The 23,098-nt window shown below is 43.5% G+C and overlaps 2 protein-coding genes and 1 non-coding gene across 4 annotated transcripts; 2 read left to right on the top strand and 1 right to left on the bottom strand.

Annotated features, from left to right (window-relative positions):
• Window positions 1-7,790: 7,790 nt before the first annotated feature.
• LOC122048496 (long-chain-fatty-acid--AMP ligase FadD26-like) lies at window positions 7,791-10,061 on the top strand. The gene has a single exon (XM_042610061.1). The coding sequence runs from the start codon at window positions 7,791-7,793 to the stop codon at window positions 9,702-9,704; it is 1,914 nt and encodes a 637-aa protein (XP_042465995.1). The 3' UTR covers window positions 9,705-10,061.
• LOC121995132 lies at window positions 9,955-10,043 on the top strand. The gene has a single exon (XR_006115846.1). It is a non-coding gene; the product is annotated as a small nucleolar RNA U30 (small nucleolar RNA).
• A 143-nt stretch (window positions 10,062-10,204) lies between the features above and the next one.
• Window positions 10,205-13,375, bottom strand: LOC122048507 (glucose-1-phosphate adenylyltransferase large subunit 1-like). 2 transcript variants are annotated; one of them, XM_042610069.1, is made up of 16 exons: window positions 13,175-13,375; window positions 12,879-13,098; window positions 12,648-12,770; window positions 12,380-12,553; window positions 12,208-12,300; window positions 12,043-12,126; window positions 11,910-11,965; window positions 11,735-11,828; window positions 11,532-11,644; window positions 11,393-11,465; window positions 11,237-11,317; window positions 11,071-11,157; window positions 10,895-10,999; window positions 10,708-10,814; window positions 10,579-10,639; window positions 10,205-10,511 (listed from the first exon to the last, which is right to left on the bottom strand). In XM_042610069.1, the coding sequence occupies exons 2-16, from the start codon at window positions 13,074-13,076 to the stop codon at window positions 10,410-10,412; spliced, it is 1,551 nt and encodes a 516-aa protein (XP_042466003.1). In that variant the 5' UTR covers window positions 13,077-13,098; window positions 13,175-13,375; the 3' UTR covers window positions 10,205-10,409. The 2 variants fall into 2 exon arrangements, with proteins under 2 accessions (XP_042466003.1, XP_042466009.1); XM_042610075.1 differs by having other exon boundaries at window positions 12,879-13,091.
• Window positions 13,376-23,098: the final 9,723 nt, after the last annotated feature.

The raw sequence follows: 23,098 nt of genomic DNA, 5'->3' as shown, positions 1-23,098 counted from the left end.
ACAAGTATCGGTCTGATGGATTTATGGAGTGACTTGCGGTGAAGGTAAAATCACATTTCTATAGGCTTCATCCGATGGTGAATGAATTTACAACCATATACAATAACTTTTATACATATCATGAAAGCAGGTGAAGCGATGAGGATGTGCTTATGAGAGCACATAAAATGTGGTAGGAAAATCATTACAACAAGTTCTTCAATTATGAACATGTTTGGTGAGCTCTCAAATATTATGAGAAATATGTTCTACAGAAAGTTGGTCATTATGTCAACAAACAATCAAAGAGCTCATAATCAAAGAGGCACACATCCTCATTCAATCTGGATACTCTTATATGTTGAGTTTTTTGGGCCGTGAAAACCACGTTTTCGCGTCGCGGAAACCCCGAATCACTCATGCCACTGGATCTCGTGCGAAGAAAACTTTCGAAAATACGAGTACGAGTTTAAAGCTTCGATCTATAGTAGATCTACAAAAGAAAAAACTTTTATACCTTTGAAGCGAAGCCCTTCGCGTTCCCGCTCGTCCAAACGGTGTCGGATCTCAAGAGTATCAAGATAGATACTCCTCTAAAAGTATCCACACGAACACGTAGGTGGAGAAAACCACACAAAAAGGTGTGCTAACACCTATGTATGGTTCGGCCAAGTTGAGGAGGAGAAGGAGAGGAAGAGCTAGAGAGGAAGAAGAAGGAATAATGAGGCTTGAATGAAAAAATCAAATTCTCATCCACACTAAAGTGGCCGGCCACATTCACCATGTGTAACTCCTATTCTCATTAAATGTAGTCATTAAAGAGAATGGCATTGTAACTCCCATGAGGTGGCACACTTTGATGATGTGGAGCATCATTATTGGTCCACATCTTGCCATCTCACTAATGATGTGGCAATTAGTCAAGTCAAACTTGACTCTTCCTCTTCCTCTCAAGTCAAGTCAAACTTGACCAAATCTCTTCCATGGTTGATCTAATCTAACCATTTGAATCAAGCCAACTTAATATAATGAATCTAATTCATTAAATTAAGTTGATTTAATGAGTCATAATATAAATTAGACTCGTTGAATACATGAATCAACTTGAGTCCAACTCAATTAGCCCAATTTGGATTACTCTTAATCCAATTTGATTCATCAAATGAATCTAATCCTCTTGGTTCATCATATGAACCCAATCTCCATCTAATTATCCTTAGTGTGTGACCATATAGGTTCTTGTAACGTTGGCAATGTCCCTAAACCCATTTAGGAGCATAAGTAATGAGCGGTATCTAGCAACACATCATTACTACCCAATGTTACAAGAATGTTGAGATCCAACATCACCTTGTGACTACTAATTGTGACTCCTCACAATATATGACAAGTGTCCTTCTATCCTAGACATCTAGATTGATCAATGTGAGGCATAGACCGTGTCATCCTCTGATCAATCTAAATCCTGAACTCCAAGTAGACTCACTAAATCAAATGAGCTCAATATCTCATATTGACTCATTTGGGCATGGTCATGCACTTCGTGGTCTTACTCTATCAAGAATATCGATGTCACTCCCGTCATATAGGAGGGATAGATCCCATCTACATCACTCACATCCCTATGCATAATTCATTACATACCCAGTAATCGCCTTTATAGTCCACCCTGTTACGGGTGACGTTTGACGAAACCAAAGTACATAACTCCTTATGTAGGGAACCATGGTGACTTCAGGTCTAAGAACTAGTAGTCATACTAATAGCCACATGAGAAAGTATATGACACTCATATAACGATCCATGATACTTTCTCATGGCGGGTCATTCAGTATACATTCTCCAATGCATACCCATGTGTCAACTTGATATCTCTATATCCATGACTTGTGAGATCAAGTCATCAAGTTGACCTACATGCTAGTCTTATTGCATTAACATTGTCCCTGAATGTTAATACTCGACTAAGAATGATTTAGAGTAGTGTTCCCTATATCATCTCACTATCGATTCAACCAATCGATTGATATAGGTAAGAACCTTCTACTCAAGGATGTTATTACACTTAGTTTATTTGGCACCAATACAAGTAAGTATAATAACCAAAAACCAAATGTCTTTATTTATATAGAATATGATACAACAAGTCCAAAAATACAATCATTAAATGATTGGCTCTAGGGCTCTAGCTAACATTATAGACTTAGATGATTGTGAAGTTCATACTCATCTAATGAGGCAAATGACAGTGAAAAGGAAGGGCAAATATAAAACTAGAGATATTGATGACATGGAATTCAATAATAGGTGACAAAAAATGAAAGAATTACAAAGAAAGTGAATTGAGATGCAAAAACATGAGATGACAATGAAAGAGTATGAAATATTTATGAAGGATACTAGTGAGATGACAAAAGTTAGATTAAGTTACATTCTAAATTTTGTAAAAGCATTAAAAAGAGATATGGTATATAGTGAATGTTTTTAAGATGATCTTTACAAAAAAAATTATTTTTTTATTTTATTTATGTAATTTATTTTTATCTATATTAATGTTATTTGTATTGAAATGAGTTTACTAAAACGAGGAGAAATCATTTGATTTACTAAAAATAATCATTTTTTTTAACCATCGACTGGGTTCAAAATATCAAATCCAGGTTTTTTTTTTCAAATGGTGGGTTATAGTTTAAAAAAAAATTATAATTTAGCCATTTTTTCCTAACCGATTTTTTAGTCGGTTTAAAAATAATTATTACAAACTAGTCGTTATAAAACTAGCCGTTACAAATATTGTAAGTACCCCGGGTAAATTTTGATGTGATCAACTGAGTTAAGTTAGGTCTTGTGATGTTTTGATCTTTTTGTCTAAGTGTGCAGGAATTTAGGAACATAAGAAGTCGAGATGAAGACGCAACGGACGAGAAGGATGGCACAGGAATTGAGTAAATAGGCTCAATGCATCTAAGGGACGAAAAGCTGCAAAAGAGTACATCAGTGGAGTGAGAAGGATGTGCGCGGTGCTTCCTAGGGATGAAAACCTAGAGCGGAAGACTGCTCAAGGAGAGAAGGCCAGAGTTGGGTTTGGTGAGCTCAATTCTGGAATGCCGAAGGATCACTCAAGCGACTAAAGAAGAAGCCAACAACTAGAGAAGATGTCGGACGGTCAACGCATAACTGACTAATCTGGGCACCCAGACAAGATGGTCTGAGTGGTCGAACTATTTTGGTGCTCAACAGGTACCTCATCGAAGTGGATCAACTTCGGGTCCATGTCAGCAATTCGGGCGCCCGAAGATGGTCTGGGCATCCGGGAGTGGATAAATGCTTATCCCTTTACCATTGCGAAGTGGATTGAGACGACAGCTAGGTGACCAGTTGGAGGCGCCCGAATCATGTTCAGGCGCTCGGATCGTGCCACGTTATCAAACTGTCACTTTGACCAATAAGCCTATAAAAAGGAGCCCTGGTGCTCGAGATTTAACACAACACTTGTATTCAAGTCATTTCTTTCGATTTTCATTGTTTTGAGATGTGAATTATTATGTGAGGCTTCTCCGCCTTCGAGAGTTTGCTCGAAGGAGTTCGACTAGTGTACTTCATTTATTTTTGGATTAGCAACTTCTCCGGTTGCAAACAAAGTAAATCAGGAAGCCTCATTTCATTTTATGCAATTTAATTTTTTTTTTCTAATAAGTGTTTCTAATTAAAGTCCATAGTTCCGAGAAGGGTGTATTTGTAATTTCAGGCAATTCACCTCTCCCCCTCTTGTCGGTCACACCGGGACCAACATATACTTCTATATGTATAGAATTTAGAATTGTTGGTCACTAGCGCGCCAGAAGACGCGGAAACGCAGCGGAAAAATACTAGATCCACTTATCAGCGGATCCATACGAAAGGGAAGAAAACAATTTCTATAAACTAATCTATGCTAAGCTACATGATAGGATTATACCTTTGTTGCGTGCCCTTCATAATCCCGACAGCAACCTTTTTCTTTGAATCCAGATCTCAGCGCGTTCAAGTGTCCGCGCCTCTATGGTATCCACACGAACATATCCTTCGTTCGTCCCACGAACAAAGCCTTCAGAGAAGAACTATTTTATTGTGCTAGCAAGAAGAATGATTCTGCCATACTTGAAGTTTCGGCCAAGGAAGGAGGAAGAAGGTGGAGGAAGATCAAGAGACATCCTATTTCATCTTATGAAAAATAAATGACAAAAACCTATTTATATTCATCCCATGAATACTAAGGGTCTTTTGTCTCTTTGTATTCCTCTTAATGGGTTAGATTTATTATATTGGATTAACCATTAATCCAATAACCAAATAAGTCTAACCCATTGAGTCTAACCCATTAATCCAATATGTCTAATTCGGATTGAACTCAATCCAATGAGTGGGTTCATTTGAGTCTAACTCAATTAGTAACCAAAAGGCCTAATTATCTCATGATTGGCTCTTAAGGCTAATTACTAACAAGAATCCTCCATTCTACTAACATTTTCTTCTCAAACCAGATTGATAGTATTTCAAATCTCACGCGCTCTAAGTGTTCTATTCTCCACGATTAGTGGAGAAATTTTTTGGTGAATTCAGATGATGACTTGGATCAAATGACATTAATGCTACTTGATTATGAGGAAATGAAAGTTTTAGTAGCTCAAAGTTCTTTTGGTGCAATTCATAGAAGGTATTTAAATCGAGATTGTGAAGCCGAACATGATCACCTCTTGAATGATTAATTCTTTGATCAACCGATATATCCTGATAAAGTATTCCGATGATGATTTTGAATGCGAAAAGGGTTATTCCTTAGCACAGTAAATACCTTGCGAAAACATTCAGAATATTTTGAATGGATGGTTGATGCAACGAGAAGACGTAGTTTGTCACCCCTTAAGAAATGCACAGTTGTTATTCATCAATTGGCATATGGACCCCCTGCTGATATTTATGATGAGTATCTATAAATGGGTGAAATAACTACTCTAAATTGTTTGGTCAACATCTGTCGATGTGTGATTGAAGTATTTTGGTCATAATACTTAAGACTTAATGTTTCTGACATCCAACGTTTGCTTGAAATGTATGAACAGAGACACGGCTTCGTTGACATATTAGGTAGCCTTGATTGTATGCATTGGGAATCAAGAAATTGCCTCATTACTTGGAAAGACCAATTAAATTGAGATGATCATAGGATCCCAACAATTGTGCTTGAAGCGGTTGCATCTGCAGACTTATGGATATGACATGTTTTTATTGGAATCACGAGAACACATAATGATTTTAATGTGTTTAATGAATCACCTTTATTCAATAACGTTTTACAAGGAAATGTGTCATAAGTTAATTTTATAACAAATAATACACAATATATAAAAGGGTATTATTTAAGTGATGGGAGTTATCCAGAATAGGCAACTTTTGTTAAGAACTTCTGTGCCCCAAGATTCCAAGAGAAAGTATATTTCAAGAAAAGACAAGAAGCTTCAAGAAAAAACATCAAGCGAGCACTTGGGTGCTCTAATTTCATTGGACAATGATTAGAGGTTCAAAACAATTTTAGTGCAAGAATAATTTGAAGGATATCATATATATGTATATTATTTTACGCAATATGATTATTGAGGATGATCGAATGATGCAGAAGATCTTCCGATACAGATATTTTACCTTCACAGAAATTACGAACTACGTAATAATTAAATGCATCATCAATTTTATATCGTCTTAATTGGGCATATTTAAACATGTTACAAGTCTTAATTGGGCATATTTAAACACGTTACAAGTGCCATGAATATTGATCCCGTCCGGAAGCTGAGTCGGATGAAGGCGGTCCTTGTTGTGCGGAAAGTCGTTGAAGTCTTGGATCTGCCCCCCCTTTTGAAAGGTTACACGGGCGGTTGACGGGTAGAGATGATCAGGACGATGACGCTTTCGCCCTGCGCACACTCAGACGAATCCCTCGGTCGTTAGAGACTAGAAACTAGGGAAAAAGTCCCCGGGTCAGGCCCTCCGACGCTCAAGTCAGGTACTTTTTCCCCAAAAAATACAGAGAAAGGACGAAAAGTAGAGACTAGTGAGAAATGACGAGTGAGCGTACCTGCATAAGGGACAAGACATCCCTTTTTATACTGCAACAGAAGTTTCTGGGTCTGACGGGTGTCAAGGAATGTCGGCTGTCAGGTTTTGTCTGGCGGTGATTGACACGTGACTTTTCTTGATAGGCTGGCTGCAAAATCGAAGGTGTATTGAGCCCCGATTGTTGGCATATTCTCTGACACCTTGATTATTCTCTCTGACAAGCAGCTATGATTCCTTGGCTGATTTGTCCTGTAATGTCTGACCGACGAGCTTGCGTTCCGAGATATGGGCTCGCCCCGCCTTTATATACTATTACCCTTAACTTGTATGCCCCGATCTGTGTTAAGCTTGTATCCAGATCTGCCCTTGTCATCTGCTATCTCTGGCCTGCACATCTCGATCTGCACCCTGGGTCTGTATCCATACTTCTGATCCTTGGCTTGGATGTCCCGACCTGCACGCTGGGTTTGTAAGCAGACCTCTGATCTTTGGCTTGGATGTCCCGACCTGCACGCTGGGTCTGTAAGCATACCTCTAATCCTTGGCTTGGATGTCCCGACCTGCACGCTGGGTCTGTAAGCATACCTCTGATCCTTGGCTTGGATGTCCCGACCTGCACGCTGGGTCTGTAAACAGACCTCTGATCCTTGGTTTGGATGTCCCGACCTGCACGCTGGGTCTGTAAGCAGACCTCTTTGTTTGTAGTCTCCGTCCTTAACTATACCTGGCCCGCGGGCCCGTTTATTACTCATTGTCAGGACTGGTCTTATAATCCCCTCCTTTGACCACCCTATCCGCTGAGACTTTGACTTTGACCACGTAAGTTGGACTTTTGACCTCCCTGCTGTCCATGTCAGCCTGACTGCTGACCGGCCACAGAGGCTTGACTTTTGACCTCCACGTCCGCTTGACTGCAGACCGGCCACAGAGGTTTGACTTTTGACCTTCTTGTCCTCCACGTCAGCTTGACTGCAGACCGGCCACGGAGACTTGACTTTTGACCCTCCTGACCTCCATGTCAGTTTGATTTCTGACCTACTTGTGGCCTTGACTCATGACAACATCATCCTACCGACCCCATAAAACATGCACCGTATCAAATATGATTAATAAAAAATTATTTTTTATAAATTATTTATAATAATTTAGTATTTAATATTGATCTTCTCCTTTTTGAAATTTATAAATTTTTAATATTATTTTCCAGACGCGCGACTCTGATTAACGGGACGGGACGTTTGAGCCAGCTCTATTGAGAGAGACAGCCTCCATCCCCTCAAAAATACAATTTAATCAACTCGTATATGCCTGCCTGCTTCCCTTGGCATAATCGTATGGAACTTTTGATGTCATTCTACATATCTAAAGGAATCCAGCCACTGCTCGCGGCATCTTCTTCCATCCCCTGCAAAAAACACCTTCCGATCGACCGATCCTCACATAATACACTCTCCATTCCAATCAGTTCCCTAATTAAATATATATAACCATGTCCAGATCAACTATTATTTACGTTGATGAGGACGACCTGCGCCGGCGAGTAGTGTATGCAATCTAGGAGAAGGCAGCATATCCTCTCCAGAATATCCATTATCCTTTTAATTGTTTTTTCAGATGTTGACTTCTTCACTCAACTATATAAGTCAGCACCAAGAATGTGCTGTTGTGTGCTCAAACATAGTCAGTATTCCAGTGCTGTTTATAATTTACAAGGAATGTCCTGCGAGAATTATGACCCCTGCTTCCCCGACCAGCCCGTGGTGGATCGATACCTTCCCATTTGGGCAAGCCAGCCAAGTTTCTCGAACAAACCTGCGTTTGTATGGGCCAAGGATTCACCCAGTGGCTTGACATGGACCTCGTTGACTTATTCCGACCTCAACGCTGCAGTGGAAGCCATGGCGTCTAAGCTCCTCTGCTCCCTTAACAGGGGCGACGTCATTCTCGTTCTCTGCTCTCCGGGTCTACGGCTCGTTAAGGTAATCTTCGCTTGCCAACGAGCCGGTCTCGTCGCCGTTCCCCTTGTCCCGCCTGATCTTTCCCTCGCCGGCAGTGGCGCCGCCCACCACCACCTTCTTCGAGCCATCTCCCAGGCCAAGCCCAAGGCTGCCGTCGCCGACCGGAGCTATGTTGAAGCCGTGAGAAGCTCTGCGTCGAGTGCCAATGATGAGCTCGTTCGCTCGACGAAGAAGCTTCAGTGGCTTTCCGTCGAACACTTGGAGGATAGCGTGAGTTATTCTTCGAGCTCGAGCTACTCAGGCTGCGGGCCGGATGACACCTACCTCATACAGTACACCTCCGGCGCGACCGGGGTACCGAAGCCGGTGCTGGTCACCGCCGGAGCGGCCGCGCACAACGTTCGCGCGGCGAGAACGGCCTACGACCTCCAGCCGAGCAGCGTGATCGTCTCGTGGCTGCCGCAGTATCACGACTGCGGCCTGATGTTCCTTCTCCTGACCGTCGTCTCCGGCGCCACGTGCGTCCTGGCCTCCCCGGTCGCTTTCCTGCACCGCCCTCGCCTCTGGCTGGAGCTCGTAACGGAGTTCCGTGCCACGTGCACGCCCGTGCCGGCCTTCGCTCTGCCTCTGACGGTCAAGCGAGGCAGCTGCGACCGCGGGAAGCTTCCGCTCAAATTAGGGAGCCTGACGAACTTGATCGTCATTAACGAGCCGGTGTACAAATCTCCCGTCGACGAGTTCATCGAAGAATTCTCCGCTGCTGGAATCGAGCCATCATGCATCTCCCCGTCTTACGGACTGGCGGAGAACTGCACGTACGTGTCCACGTCGTGGCCGAGAGAAGAATTAGGCGGAGCAAATCGCTACCCGAACATGCCGTCCTACAAACAGCTACTGCCTTCGGCCAGGCTGGGCAAACCCTATGCCGAAGAGGACATTGTCATCGTCGTGGTCGACGAAGCGACCTTCGAACCGGTAGAAGACGGCGTGGAGGGAGAGATATGGGTGTCGTCGGCGAGCAACGCGTCTGGCTACCTCGGCCACCCGTCCCTAACCCGTGAAGTGTTCAACGCCCGGATTCTTGGAACAGCGAGCCGGTGCTTCGTGAGGACCGGCGACAGAGGAGTCGTCAGAGGAAAGGAGAGGTACCTGTACGTCACCGGCAGGTCATCGGACGTGATCGTGTCGGGCGAGAAGCGACTCCTCCACCCGCACTACATCGAGCACGCGGCGCACGGAAGCAGCCCGAGGCATCTTCGCGGCGGGTGCATCGTGGCGTTCGGGGAAGATGGAGGGCGGGTGACGGCAGCAGCGGTGCTGGTGGCGGAGCTGCAGGGGAATGGATTGGGGATGGAGACGTGCAGGAAGATATGCGAGGCAATAAGAGAAGGCGTGAGGAAGGAGGAGGAGGGAGTATCAGTGGGCCGGGTGGTGCTCGTGGAGAAGGGGAGCATTCCCAAAACCACGTCCGGAAAACCGAGGAGATGGCTGGCGAAGCGAATGCTGATGGAAGGCAGCATGCCCTTCGTGTTCGAGGCGAGATTCGAGGATATCCGCCAAGTGTCTGACGGAGAAGGTCGAGGGGGGCGAGGAATTGCACACGGAGAAGTAGCTTCGTCTTCGGCCGGCGGAGGCGGAAGCTTCAAGTTCCTTCCATTTTCCTGTCTCTGAGAAGAAAAGCCGGTTTTGAGATCCACATATTATGCAATTTGAATAAATCAATGTACATAATTGCAAATTTGACTGTAATTTACCGGCCCGTTGGCCCAGTTCTTGTGTGTGAGTGAATCACGAGTTCATTCGCTCTATAAATAAATTGGGGGTCTCCGTCTTTGAATTAGGGTTTCTGTCGTCTCCTGCCGCCGCATGGTAAATCCTTCTATCTCTGCCTGTAAAATGTGGATTGGAAGTTGGTGGAGTGTGCGATGATGACGGTTATTTTCATCTCGTTAATCTGATCTCTTCTTTAACAGTGAGGACAGCATTAGATCCATTCAAACCTCTCTGAGCACCTCCTTTCAGATCAATTTCGCCGATTTTCTACTTCGTTTAAGCGTTTCGTCGCCGTCGTATTTTCCTGTTTATCCTTTTGGTTTAATTAATCGGTATCAATGATTTTTTAGTGTAGAAATCTCTTAAATGATAATAAAAAATAAAAAATAAAAAGGAAATTTTGAGTTCTCCGATCATAAACTATAAAGCTCATGAACTCAGATACAATATTACAGTTCTTATTTTTCATAGGCAGAAGCCATAATCCATAAACGAAATATATAATGTATACCAACCTAGCACATATTTTACAGCAACAAATACTATTATGGTACTAGCATTCCTTGGATTGTTCATCTCATTTCCTTGAAGAAATGTATCTTCTTATATGATTGTCCCATCTTTGATTGTAGCATTCTTCACGACAATCGTAATCCCTGATCGTATGTAGAAGCCCTCTGACGGCCTATCCGCCTCTTGGACACCCTGTTTCAAACAAAGAACATTAGGGCATAATCTTTCGCGAAGGCCGGATGAGGTTTAGATCACATACGTCCTTATTTTGGATGACGATGTTCTTGCCAATCCTTGCGTTCATGTCGACAATGCAGTTCCTGGAAACATAAAGGCTTGAACTTGTTTACTTGCGCCTTTGAATTGCCTTTGCAAATTCAATGCTCACCTGATCTTGGTGTTCTGCCCTACGCCGATCGGAACTTTACCATCGGCCAGCAGAGAAGCAATTTCTGCTTCGGTTTCGTATATATCAGCTCCCATCATCATGGTGTCCTGAGGATTCCAAAGGCATTCAGACAATTGAACTTTCGACTGGACCTTAATTCTAGCGAAGAACAAATAAACAAACATACCTTCAACTCTGAACCATAATCAAGGCGTGACCGCACTCCGACTATGGAACTCTCTATGCCACACTCGCGCAAGAAGCACCCGTGTGAGATGATCGCATCGACAACCTGAGCAATGTAAATTGTTGTTTCAGTATGCTGAAAAATTAACAGTTGCTTTGTTTTCAGTAACAACGTACCCTGCACTTCTCTATTTTTGTTGGGGGTAGAAACCGAGGCGATGTATAGAAGGGAGTCATTGGATCATAGAATTCAAAGTTTGGAGGCTGAGCATAAACAATAAGAGTATATTTCAAGTAAAAATTTTAAATAAGATGATCTTATGTTGTGTGTTCTTGTAGCAACCTGTTCTGTCAATGCTAAATTTGCATCGAAGAAGGATCTGATTGTTCCTATGTCCTCCCAGTAATCGTTGAACATATACCCCTGTTATGTGAAGGAGACAAATTAAAAGAACAGGTCCCAAATAAAGAGAAATCTAATTGAGGTTCTGTGTATCACCTGAACATTATGCTCCTTTACAGCAGAAGGGAGGATATCTGATCCGAAGTCATTTGATTTCGGATATTTCCACCTAAAGGGGAACACAAAAGAATCAAGCATGGAAGATACAGCAACAGAATTCGAGCTCCTTGTGTACCTCAAAAGCTTCAGTAGAATATCTCGTCGGAACACATAAACTCCCATCGACGCAATGTATGGATATTTCAAAGAGTCCTGGCAAGACATCGGGAGGAAGGTTCCACCATAGCTCTGCACTCCGTGAATATAGTTTATTTCTTTGTTATCAGTGGTTCCTATGAAAATGCTTAGGAGAAACATGAACACTTTGCAGACAATTACCATGGCTTCCAGATCTACGCCTTTGGGTTTCTCAGAGAATTGGGCAATGCGACCAGCCTTGTCCATCTTCACTAGTCCATAATCGGATGCTCGGCTTTAGAAAATAATCGGCATAATTAAGAGTTAAATTTTGTTGGATACTTCGAATGGCAAACTACTAGTGGATTTCATTTACCTGTGATCCACGGGAACGCATGAAACTGTAATGTCGGCATTAGTGTCGATATGTTTCTGCAGAGACCAGATTTCGCATAACTAATATCATCGAGTAAGCTGTCAAAGATAATGTTGGGAGAGTTTTGGCGTACCTGAACAAGATCCATATAATCCATACGATAAAGTTGGTCTCCAGATAAAATCAGTATGTGCTCGATGTTCTTGTTCTTGTTATCCTGAAAAAAAATGGCAGATCCGCTTTTAATCAATACATATTTAGTGATTCTTTTTCTTCTTCTCTGAGTGAGTGTGCCAACCTCAAAAACCCAAGTGAATTGCCTAACTGCATCCGCAGTGCCCTGAAACCAGCCCATCCCAGCTTCTCCGGAGGTCTGTGTAGCTGCTAAAACCTGTTTGTAAGCTTTTTCAGTAAGACTAAACTTCGAACCGATAGGTAATAAATAGTTCTATAGAACTTGACCGATTGACCTCAACAAATCCATCGCCAAAATTAATTCCATTCCCGAAGTTATACGTCCGAGAAAGGTGGCGATTCAGTGAAGCTGAATTGAATTGTGTCATAATGAATATCTTGTTTATCCCGCTGTTGATGCAGTTGCTCATTGGGATGTCAATAAGTCTGTAGCATCCACCAATTGGAACCTATATATGCGTATACGAGGTACCAAATCATGCATTCAATTAATAAAACGCAAATAAGTACACTCAATCTGAGCTAAAGCAGTTTGATTCTCACTGCGGGAGTGGCTCTTGTATTAGTGAGAGGAAATAGCTGACTGCCATTGCCGCCTCCTAATATCATGGAAGCAACGCTCTTAGGATCGGCCGTTTCATTCCCAAACATCGGTGCTCGAAAGACCTAAAATATGAATCTGAATGTTAGCAAACTCACCGAGCTTGATCGAGTAGAAGGAATCCATCCAATCGAGCAGAAGTAAAAGTATAAGTAGGGAGATTCTTCACTCACCATGGTTTCCTGGTTTACGTCTGAAGTAAGAACAGCGAGTGCTACTCCAGTCTTGATCCGCGCCCCAAACGAACTCCTACGCTTCAAAATCTCCGGACAACCTCTAACACCTTCGCCCCAAATCCCACTCCCGATGCTTCTTCTCTTCGCACGGCCGAAGCATACATTCGCCTTCAACCCCACGCCGCGGGCATCCATTGCAGCCGCCGTTCCCTAGTTTCTACCCAAACAACAAAGTGGGAAGAACAACTTCAAGCTACGATCTTTGAAACCGAACAGAAATTGAAAACCACGACCTTGTGTGAAGTGGAAGGATCGTAGATTGAGAGAGAGAGAGATGCAGAGCAAGGTACTGGAATCCGTGAATGCTCTAGCGGTAGTGGCGATCAGCATGTGAGCGTTCACGTTATAATCACCTCGCCCGCTGTGACTGTTAGCTTAACATCTTTTGTTTGTTCTCGGAATCTACGTTCGGACTCACAGATTCCAACTTTCTCCTCGACAGTTTCAGCGGCAGAAATCCCGATAATAATAATAATAACAGTCGTCAAAAGGAATTACTAATGGAACGAAGGACAAACTTCTCGCTCTGCGCGTCTGCTAATGGTAAAAAGACTTATTTCACAAACTGCAACTTTCAAAAAGAGATTTTGATGAGGTCTAGTTTTCGTCGATGACAGTCCCTATCGCACGATTAACCTTGATAAGCAATCCGGATTACTTATAAGCGATAATTTGCTGCAAAAAGCAAAGTTTTTATCAGTAATTCACGGACTCTGTAAAACTGATTTCTCCGCCTGCGAATCGCACGGGGAGCAGAAGTATCCGACATCAATGCGGCACGGACGGTGGTCCATGACCGCGTGTCGCAGATCTTTTCCGATACCGACGTAAATGGAATATAATATTATTATTGCATCGATGTTGCTCGCTCGAAGCGCAGGGCATGTGGATGGGAATTGGGAGCGGCTCTGTTCTTCACGCTCGACGACAGGGAAGGTGAAAGGGAAGCGACACATCTACCGCCCGCACAGCTGTACGGCTGCAGCGGCGATAACAACTCCGGACCCCCAGGCTGTGGGCCCCGACGGCCCCACGTGGAGGCGGATCCGGGAAGATCATAGCGGTCGTCGTGGCGCGCGGTGTCAGCACCCTGCGCGGATTTTCTGAGCCGTCCACGTGGTGTTGGTCCAGCGGCGGGCCAGTGTCGCGTTGCCGGTTCACGGTTCGTCATTTCTCTCGGAGAAATTTTTTTTATTTATTTTTCTGATTAAAAAACATTTAAAAATGATAATAAGTCAAAAAAACAAAATATAAAGAATTACTAGCTAGTGGAGCCCTTACCATTCCAAATTCAAGCAAATCTAGACAAGAGAGGCAGACCAATCAATTTCCATTACTTACATTCATGAGAGTACGTGTCATAATCTTTCATGGATCCCATCGAGGATGAATATATATCGCAAAGATAATATTTCGGAAGAGAAAGTACAAACATGGCGATCTTTTGGATCCAATAGAATTAATAATTAAAAAAATCTGGTTTGGTATTTAATGAGCGATGGAGAGAAGTTACGATTGCTAATGGAGAATAGATTTGATTCAATTGTATAAATGCTTATATTTTTCCAAGCCCGTTGTAATTATAATAATTATAATATATCGTTTGTTAAATTTTTAAGGTTTAGGTTTAGGTTTTGATGCCGATTTGATGTTGGAATGACGTCTCGATGATAATTTTGTACCGAAATAGTAAAAATTATCAGTATCTATCGGCACATATCAGAATCGAAATTCTCTAAAAGAGCTCAAAGATAACTTTAAAAACTATTTTTAAATTATACTCTAATATATTTAAAAAATTTAACTTTGAAAACATAGTTGAAATATTTAAAATTCTTTGTATTATTTTAAATTTGCAATTAATTTTTAAAATTTAGGAGCACTTGATATCCAGAACATTATTCTTTAACTTTAAAATTAATCTACAATTCACCTGAATATTAAGTGAGCATAAATAAAAGAATACTCACGTTGTAACTACAACTATTTTATAGTTGTACAACGGATACTTAACCTTTCAAAAATAAAAATATTCATCTAGAGTATAATTGAATTTACCTTATAACAGTTAGTTAGGAAACCACATCTACTGCATCAAATATTTTTTAATAGATTCATGGTGTTGTAGATAGTTAAATCAAGATGATAAATATTTTAAATTATTAATGTTCTTGTCCGAAAGCTGAGTCGAGGACGCTGAGATGTGATGCTCTCGTTGACCGGTCGAAAACTCTGTAAGCGTAGATCTCCCACCGACGGGGACTTGCAAGCACAGCGCTGAGCCGGGGAAGGGTTCCCCGGCGATAACCCTCCGACGCTCAAGTAAGATCTCCGGCGAAAACAAGTAGAGCAAAGGGGAAACGAGAACTGTAGCTACAGTAAAGAAGTGAGTGTATCTCCGTCGAAGTCTGAGAGTCCTTATATAGGGCTCCCCAAATGCGTGTGCATGCTCCCCGAGGTGTGCATGCTCCTCAAAGCATACCTGAAATGGATGTGTCAAAAAAATATGTCTGACGCCATACCTTAACAACACGAGTATATCCCTGACGTGACAGTGGAAGTTTCCACCGTACGATTCTCTGTCTGACCACGTCGCTGACCATGCCCCTTGTCGGCGACACTGGTCCCTAAGAAGATATCGACAGCTGCTTCCTTTGTCCCCTACCGCACCGAGCGGAGGAACCGATATCTAGGTGTCCGCTCGGTCGGGCCGATCTGGGTGTCCGCTCGGCCGGGCCGATCTGGGTGTCCGCTCGGCCGGCGTTTTGATGCCCGACTCCGCCTTGTCGAACAAGGGAGCCTTAACTGCCTGGTTGGTGTCATGTCACTTGTTAGCCGAGCGGGATGGTCATTCGGCCTTCGTATATTCCCTCTTTGCCTCATGAACGTCGGAAGCTCGGCTTCAAGTCGAGCTGTCGAGGTGTCGGGCCGTCTAGTCTTCCTGCTGATCGGGAAGGTAGCTCGCCCGATCGGACGCATACCCTGGATGTTTACCACTTTGACTTCCTACCGAGCGGGCCCCCCTCTTACCACTAGATCACATGCCTTCCCCTCAAGTCTAGTCGAAGGAGGTTGCAAGTCCGACTGACTAGACAAGTAGTCTGGTGAACAGTTGGTCGGTTGGCTAATAGATGAGTTGGATCCCGCTCGGTCTCTGTAGGACTGATTTTTCTCTCCCGGTTGATGCCTTGTACCTTTGTACTTAGGAAAAATCCGCTTTCGAAGGGGCGCGAGCCGGACAATCAATGCTGACATCGTCCGAATCTCCTTGTGATACGCGCAAATCACCTCCATTAAGGCCGAGCACGCACCCATTAAATGTTGCACTGTGAGAGGACGCCACGTGTTGTCGGCGCAACCACCACACGTCTTAGGTGACAGCTACTGATGTGACATTTGGCAGTTCAAATCCAACGGTCGGATGTGCACCCCGATTCTTGTGCCCTAGATTGGACAGTTCCGATCGACCGCGTCCATCTTTATAAGGATTCAGCGTCGCCATTTCCTCTGCGCTTTCTCCGCGTTCCCCAACAGCTTTCATCCGGCGATTCTTCTACGTTCAGTGCTCCGGCGATTCCCCCATGTTCAGTGCTCCGGTGATTTCCTCCCCTTGTAAGCTCTCTCTCGCCATCTCCATTGTTGCTTTCTTGTCACTCCTTTTTAGTCACCACAATTTTCAGTCGTGTTTTCCGGCCATCTTTCCTTTCGGGTCTTCGACTTTTTTCTATTTTCCGATCATGGCTAGTTCCTCCCAATCGGTCGACCTTGCCCCTGGTCTATGGTATATCACCATGGAGACTAGGTTCAATGCGGGCAACGCGGCGTACCTTATCAATGCCTTCGATATTCCCTCTGACCACGAGATTATCCTGGCCGGACCGTCCGACCGGCCACACATCCCACCAACCGGCACTATCTGTTTTTTCCGAGACCAGTTCGTTGTCGATCTCTGGTTTCCCATCCATCCGTTCATAACCGAAGTTTGTAATCTCTTTCGAATCCCGCTCGCCCAGCTTGTCCCCAGCTCCTTCCGCCTGTTGTTCGGAGTGGTGGTGTTAATCCGAGTGCACAACATCTCACTGACCCCTCGGGTCTTCCACTACTTCTACTACCCCAAACAGTCCGAGCTGGGTACCTACCTGTTTCAATCTCACATTGGTCTGGTCTTCTTCGACAAGATGCCCTCCTCCAACAAACACTAGAATGAGTACTTCTATTTGAGACTTCCCGGGCGGCCCCACTTCCGAACTCAATGGCAGATCGCCCTGCCACCCCCGCCCGAGCTGAAGAGGTATAAGACTCAACCAGATTACCTCCACGCTGCTAATATGTTGGTTAGGCTGAAGTTCAACATTCACAAGTTGCTGTCAGAGGGCGTGATGTACATGTTCGGGCTAAGTCCGAACCGGGTGAAGCTCCCGAGCAGCCTAGGTATGAAATTTCTTTAACTTACTTCCTTTAAGTCTAACTGATTCTGTTCTTCTTTTGCAACCGACATCATGATGCGTGCCCGGGCAGTTGGTATAATGAAGGCTAAGCAGGCCGAGATCGAAGCAGCAGCTACCAAGGAGATGGAGCGGCTCGGCTTGACCCCGGTCGGCTATCAAGAGGGCACAACTGGGGAAAATACAACTGCGGGCGACGAGACCGCCGAACGGACGCCTAGTGCGGGAGGAGCAACCGACCCAGGAGCGGTCCGAGAGGCGCCACCTGTCATCCCTGCTAAGGATTCGGGGTCCTCGGGTGACGAAGTACCGCTCTCCCGCAAGAGGCGCCGTGTAACGCCCCACCCCTCCTGCTAAGGGGACGGGGGTTACTTAGACATACATACCTACTTACTACAGCGGAAGTCTTATTTAGAGAATTTAAAAACTTTTCCTTACTTTAAAATCACCATAGACATAAAAAAAATCACATAGCATACTTAACATGATTTTTGAGTCATAATACCCAAACACATACTTAACGTCATGGAGTCATAAAGTAATAACATAAACATGGCATATTTCTTATTAAACAAAAGCAGGTCTTTCCCTTTAGCCAAATCACTACCACACACATCCTTCTAGCTCATCCTGCTGCTCCCCTAGTTCATCCATTCCTTGCCTTTATCTGTGGTACAAGAAAGTAAGCTGTGAGCACTCATGGCTCAGTAAGTTCCTTTCCTACTCACAAAAATCGTATAGCATATCAAAATCACAAGTCAAAATGCATGGAGACAAATTTATCATATCAAGCAGCATATCATGACATATCGTAACATAATCATCATAAAGTATCATGGCATATTCTAACATGAACATCAAGTGTATCCTGACATAGCATAACATCATCATAAATATCATGGCATAATCATAAAGTATATGCAAGGTGAATTCCTAAACATGTATCATGAAACATATGCAACATGTCTTTTGAAAACTTATAATATATATACTTAAACATAATCTCAACATGATTAGGGCCCCGACTTGTACCACATACATAAATGCGCGCGTCCTATGTAGGTCCAAGGTAGCAAGTCTTGAACCCTACAAGGCATACATACTAGGCTCGTTTCTTAGTCCATCGACCTAGGGGCACTTAGGAGCCCATCCCTAACGAGGCCCGTTTCTTAGTCCATCGACCCCGGGGCGCTTATGGAGCCCACCCTTGGTACAAGCCATACATAAAGTAAAGTAGCATGTCATACATATCATAGTTCTTATCATTTCATGCATATTATATTTCTTAACATATCATAAAACATGCATATTTGGGCACACAGCACATGCATGGATCATAAGCATACATAATGAACATGTCATTTATCATATCATAAAGCATTCATATTTGGGCACACAGCACATGCATGGATCATAAGCATACGTAATGAACATGTCATTTATCATATCATAAAGCATGCATAATTGGGCACATAGCACATGCATGGATCATAAGCATACATAATGAACATATCACCTATCATAGAAAGTCATAATCATACATGAAATCATTAAATAACATCTCTTAATTCATAACATAGCATGTGAGGCACATCTAGGTCACTAAACCTATTATGGCCGAAAGTTCAAGAGTAGGGACATGAACTCTAGATAACATACAAACATAATAATCTCATGATAACTTCACATCCTATCATAAGAAAGATCCTAAGCATGTTAACCTAAATTTTTAAGCCCTCCTAGGTTTCTAATTCTTTCATGACCGAAACCTTCATGAAGAGCAAACAAGTTCTAAGCAACATGCAAACATGTAAACCCTAAACTCATATCATATCATATTTCATAAGGAACAACTTGAGCATGTTTAGTTTGGGTTCTAAGTTCCCTAAGCTTCTAACTTTATCATGGCCGAACCCTAGCAAGCCTCATTCTAGGTTACAAGTAGCATGAAAGTGTTGAACCTTAAGCCAATATCCTACATATTTCTTGAGGAACATCATAAGCACATTTGGTTCAAGTTCCAAACTTCCTAAGCCCATTAATTTAAGGTGGCCGAAACATGTTGAGCATGGAAACTAGGTTTCTAGTGGCATAAGAGCATGGAAACCACAAACACATTTCATAGCATTCATTACAAGAAACATCATGAGCATATCCAAGTTGGGTTCTAAGTTTCCCTAGGCCTTTAGACCAATAGTGGCCGAAACATGTGAGGCATAGATTTGTTTTTCATGTGGCCTAAAAGCATGGAAACCCTACACAATTTTCATGGCATCATTACAAGAAATAACATGAGTAAACTTAGTTTAAAATCTAAGCATCCTAGCCTTAAAGCTTTGTGTGGCCGAAAGTCATATGTAACCAAATTTCTATGTAACAAGCAAACATAAGAACATCAAACTAGTTTCATATCATTTCATCAAGAAGGTCATGAGCATCTTAGACTTGTTTTAAACTTTCCTAGGCCTCAAATCTCAACATGGCCGAATCTTCATAAGCATGAAATAGAGTTCAAACCAACATACAATCATGGGCATAACATTTTAGCTTCATATCTTGTCTTAGGAAAAATCATAGCATGCTTAGTTTTAGGTTTAAAGCTCTCCTAGGCCTTTAGTTCTTCCATGGCCGAATATTCATGAGCATGAAAATGGAGTTTCAATCAACATACAAGTAAGAGAAAAAGTTAACAACACCATTATCATAGGGTACATAACACAAGAACAAGGGAGCATGTTTAGTTTGAGTCTTAAGCTTACCTAGTCCTCTTGTTCATGCTTGGCCGAGAGTCTAAGGTTCATGGATCTAAGTTCTCATTAATCATTCTAGCATGGAAACATTAGATTAACCTCCTACATAAGATACATGTCACAAGAAATATAATAAGCATATCTAGTTTAAAATTTCTTAGACTCTTCCTTTTGTCTTGGCCGAAATTCCCATGAAGCAACCCTAGGTTTTTTTTTTTAAGCAATCTATCTTCATGAAAACCATATGAGTTATTGTACCACAGGTGAGGGGAAGCTTACATAGTGTTCACTTGTTGATCCTTAAGGAAAATGGTACCCTTGGTGAAGAGGAAGAAGAGAGCTTCTTCTTCTAGCACTCCTTTTGATTTCTCTTACTTGGAAGGGTACACCTTGAAGGCTCCTTCTTGAAATTTAGTTTTCTCTTAGAGAGAAAACCTAAACTTGGCTTTTGGAGATGAGGGAGGAGAGCTTTAGTTTCGGCAATGGTGAGGAAGAAGGAAGAAAATGAAATCCTTTCCTCTCTTTCCTTTTTATGCTAAGTAGGTGGAAGAAACAAAGATAAACTTTGCTTCCCTTTCTCTTTAATTCATTTATATCCTTTCCTAATGAGAATATGTCCCCATTCATCTCCCTTAATTCTTCTCATCCTCACTCTCTTAATTCTCACGAAAAATAGAGAGAAAAGAGAAAAAAAAAAAAAAGACAACTTGTCTTTTGCTGATTCCTTTTCTTAACCAAGAGGTAAACAAGAGGAAGAAAGCTACTTGATTTTCTCTTGTTCCCTTACTTAATTATATCCTCACTTTTAACTACAATTCCTATCATTTTCCATTCATATGTTATTCATTATCCTGGTGGTTATCATACAATTTTATTTCTATCCTTTGTGAGAGGTCCAAGGTTTAAACCTTCACCTCTCTTTTTATTTCTCTTATTTCTTTTTCTTTTGATTCTTCTTACTTTTATGCTCTAAAGCAAATAACACTCATATACTTATCTTATAATTTTGTGGGTGTTACACGCCGAACGGAGGCGCCTTCCCGATCTGCCACTTCAACCGTCCAAGCCTCTGCGGGGGGAGGCGTCCCGTCCTCAACTCCTGCAACAGTGGAGGCTACCTCCTCCGATCGGGAAGGCGCCTCCATTCAGCTGCTCTTAAGGGAGAGCGGTACTTCGTTGCCCAAGGACAGTGGAGGCTACCTCCTCCATCCGTGGCTGAGCTACAGGAGTTGCTCCCCGTTCAACCAATCACCTTCCTTCCCCCGGCTAGGCGTAGGATAACCCGATTAGCCATTCTTCCAGTTCGCCCTACTCAAGCCTCCGACCCGTCTACTTCCGCTTAATCGGCGTCGGGCGGGAAACGATCCATCACTGCTACCCTTCGCCTACCGACCGAGGATCTTCTTGCGCCAGGCGACTAGCCCAGCTCTCCTCAGCATCAAGTCTACATCCGGGGTCAGCTCGCCCGCATCTAGGAGGAGGCGAGGGCGCGAACGACCATGAAACCTCCAGGCGCGCTGGCTGACGGTCATCTAGAGATGTCCACTGGGGTTAGTATTCGCAAATATTAGTTCATAAGTTACCTCTACTCAGCACTAATCTTTGCTTGCAGTTCTGGGTGGAGAATATCGCTATGTGCCATCGGCTAACCCAAGTGGAGGATGAGCTGAAGAGACTCAAAATTTACGGAGAAGTCTCCTCCTCCCAAGGACTGCCGGCTGCCCGTCTGAAGGTCGAGCTGGAGAGGGCTCAACAACTCCTTGCGGTGGAGCAGTAAAAGTCGGCCGAGCAGGCTAGTATGCTGAGCCAAATTGAGGCACAGCTGAAGACTTACGACCGAAAACTCGATCTGGCTTCCACAAGGAAACTACGGGCCATCGTCGATCTGGAGAAAAAAAAACAAGGAGGCCCGACAGCTGGCCGAGGATCTGAAGAAGGCAGAGGACTTATTGGCTGCCGAATGGGAGCATCGCTCAGCCAAGGAGGCGGAGCTGCAGGGCCAGGTGAAGCACCTTGACGAGGAGCTGGCGGCCTCCCGTTCTGCTCTGACCACTTATCAAGAGGCCGAGCCGGGTCGCTTCGCAGCCCTGAAGCAACAGTACCTCCGCTCAGGCCAATTCTTAAAGAAGGTGACCGATCGGATCGTCCAATCGTTTGAACTGGTGATTGATGCAACGCTCGGCCAACTAAAAGTGAACGACCATGTCTCCGAGGCCTTGTCTGATAAAGACGTGAACCGCATCCAGCTCCTTGAATCCATTCCCGATGAGGCCTTTGAATACATCGAGTGAGCGAGGGGTCAGAGAATATTTTTGTAAGCTTTTGAATGTACTCATGTCGTTCGGCAGTGACCTATTATCAATGATCCTTTTGTGTTTTTTCTTCATATGTCATCTGTTTTGCTATGTATTTGACCGTATAGTTCCGATCGGCTGTGGCGCCCGTATTATTGTTATTGAAATATTCACTAGGATCATACCTCTGGGGTTTATAGTCGCCACTCGACTCGAAGTTTTCACGTCTTCATTAGACGATCTTCCAAGGCGGAAGTTTAAGGTCGTCGTTCGACCATTGATGGGGTCATAGTTTTAAAGTCGGCGCTCGACGGTCTTTCGGGCGGATATTTATAGTCGTCGTTTAACTCTGGGGTTTAACGTCACCGCTCGACGGTCTTCAAGGCGGGGTTTTTATAGTCACCGCTCTGACTCTGGGGTTTAACGTCGCCGCTCGACGATTTTCAAGAAGGGCTTTTATAGTCGCCACTCTGACTCTGGGGTTTAACGTCACCGCTCGACATTTTTCAAGGCGGAGTTTTTATAGTCGCCGCTTCGACTCTGGGGTTTAACGTGGCTGCTCGACGGTCTTCAAGGCGGGGTTTTTATAGTTGCCTCTCTGACTCTGGGGTTTAACATCGCCGCTCGACGGTCTTCAAGGCGAGGTTTTTATAGTCGCCACTCTTACT

The sequence above is a fragment of the Zingiber officinale genome, chromosome 1B (assembly GCF_018446385.1).
Source record: "Zingiber officinale cultivar Zhangliang chromosome 1B, Zo_v1.1, whole genome shotgun sequence".
NCBI lineage: Eukaryota > Viridiplantae > Streptophyta > Magnoliopsida > Zingiberales > Zingiberaceae > Zingiber > Zingiber officinale.
The sequence above is the reverse complement of the archived record's forward strand: the minus strand, read 5'-3'. Positions and strand labels throughout refer to the sequence as shown.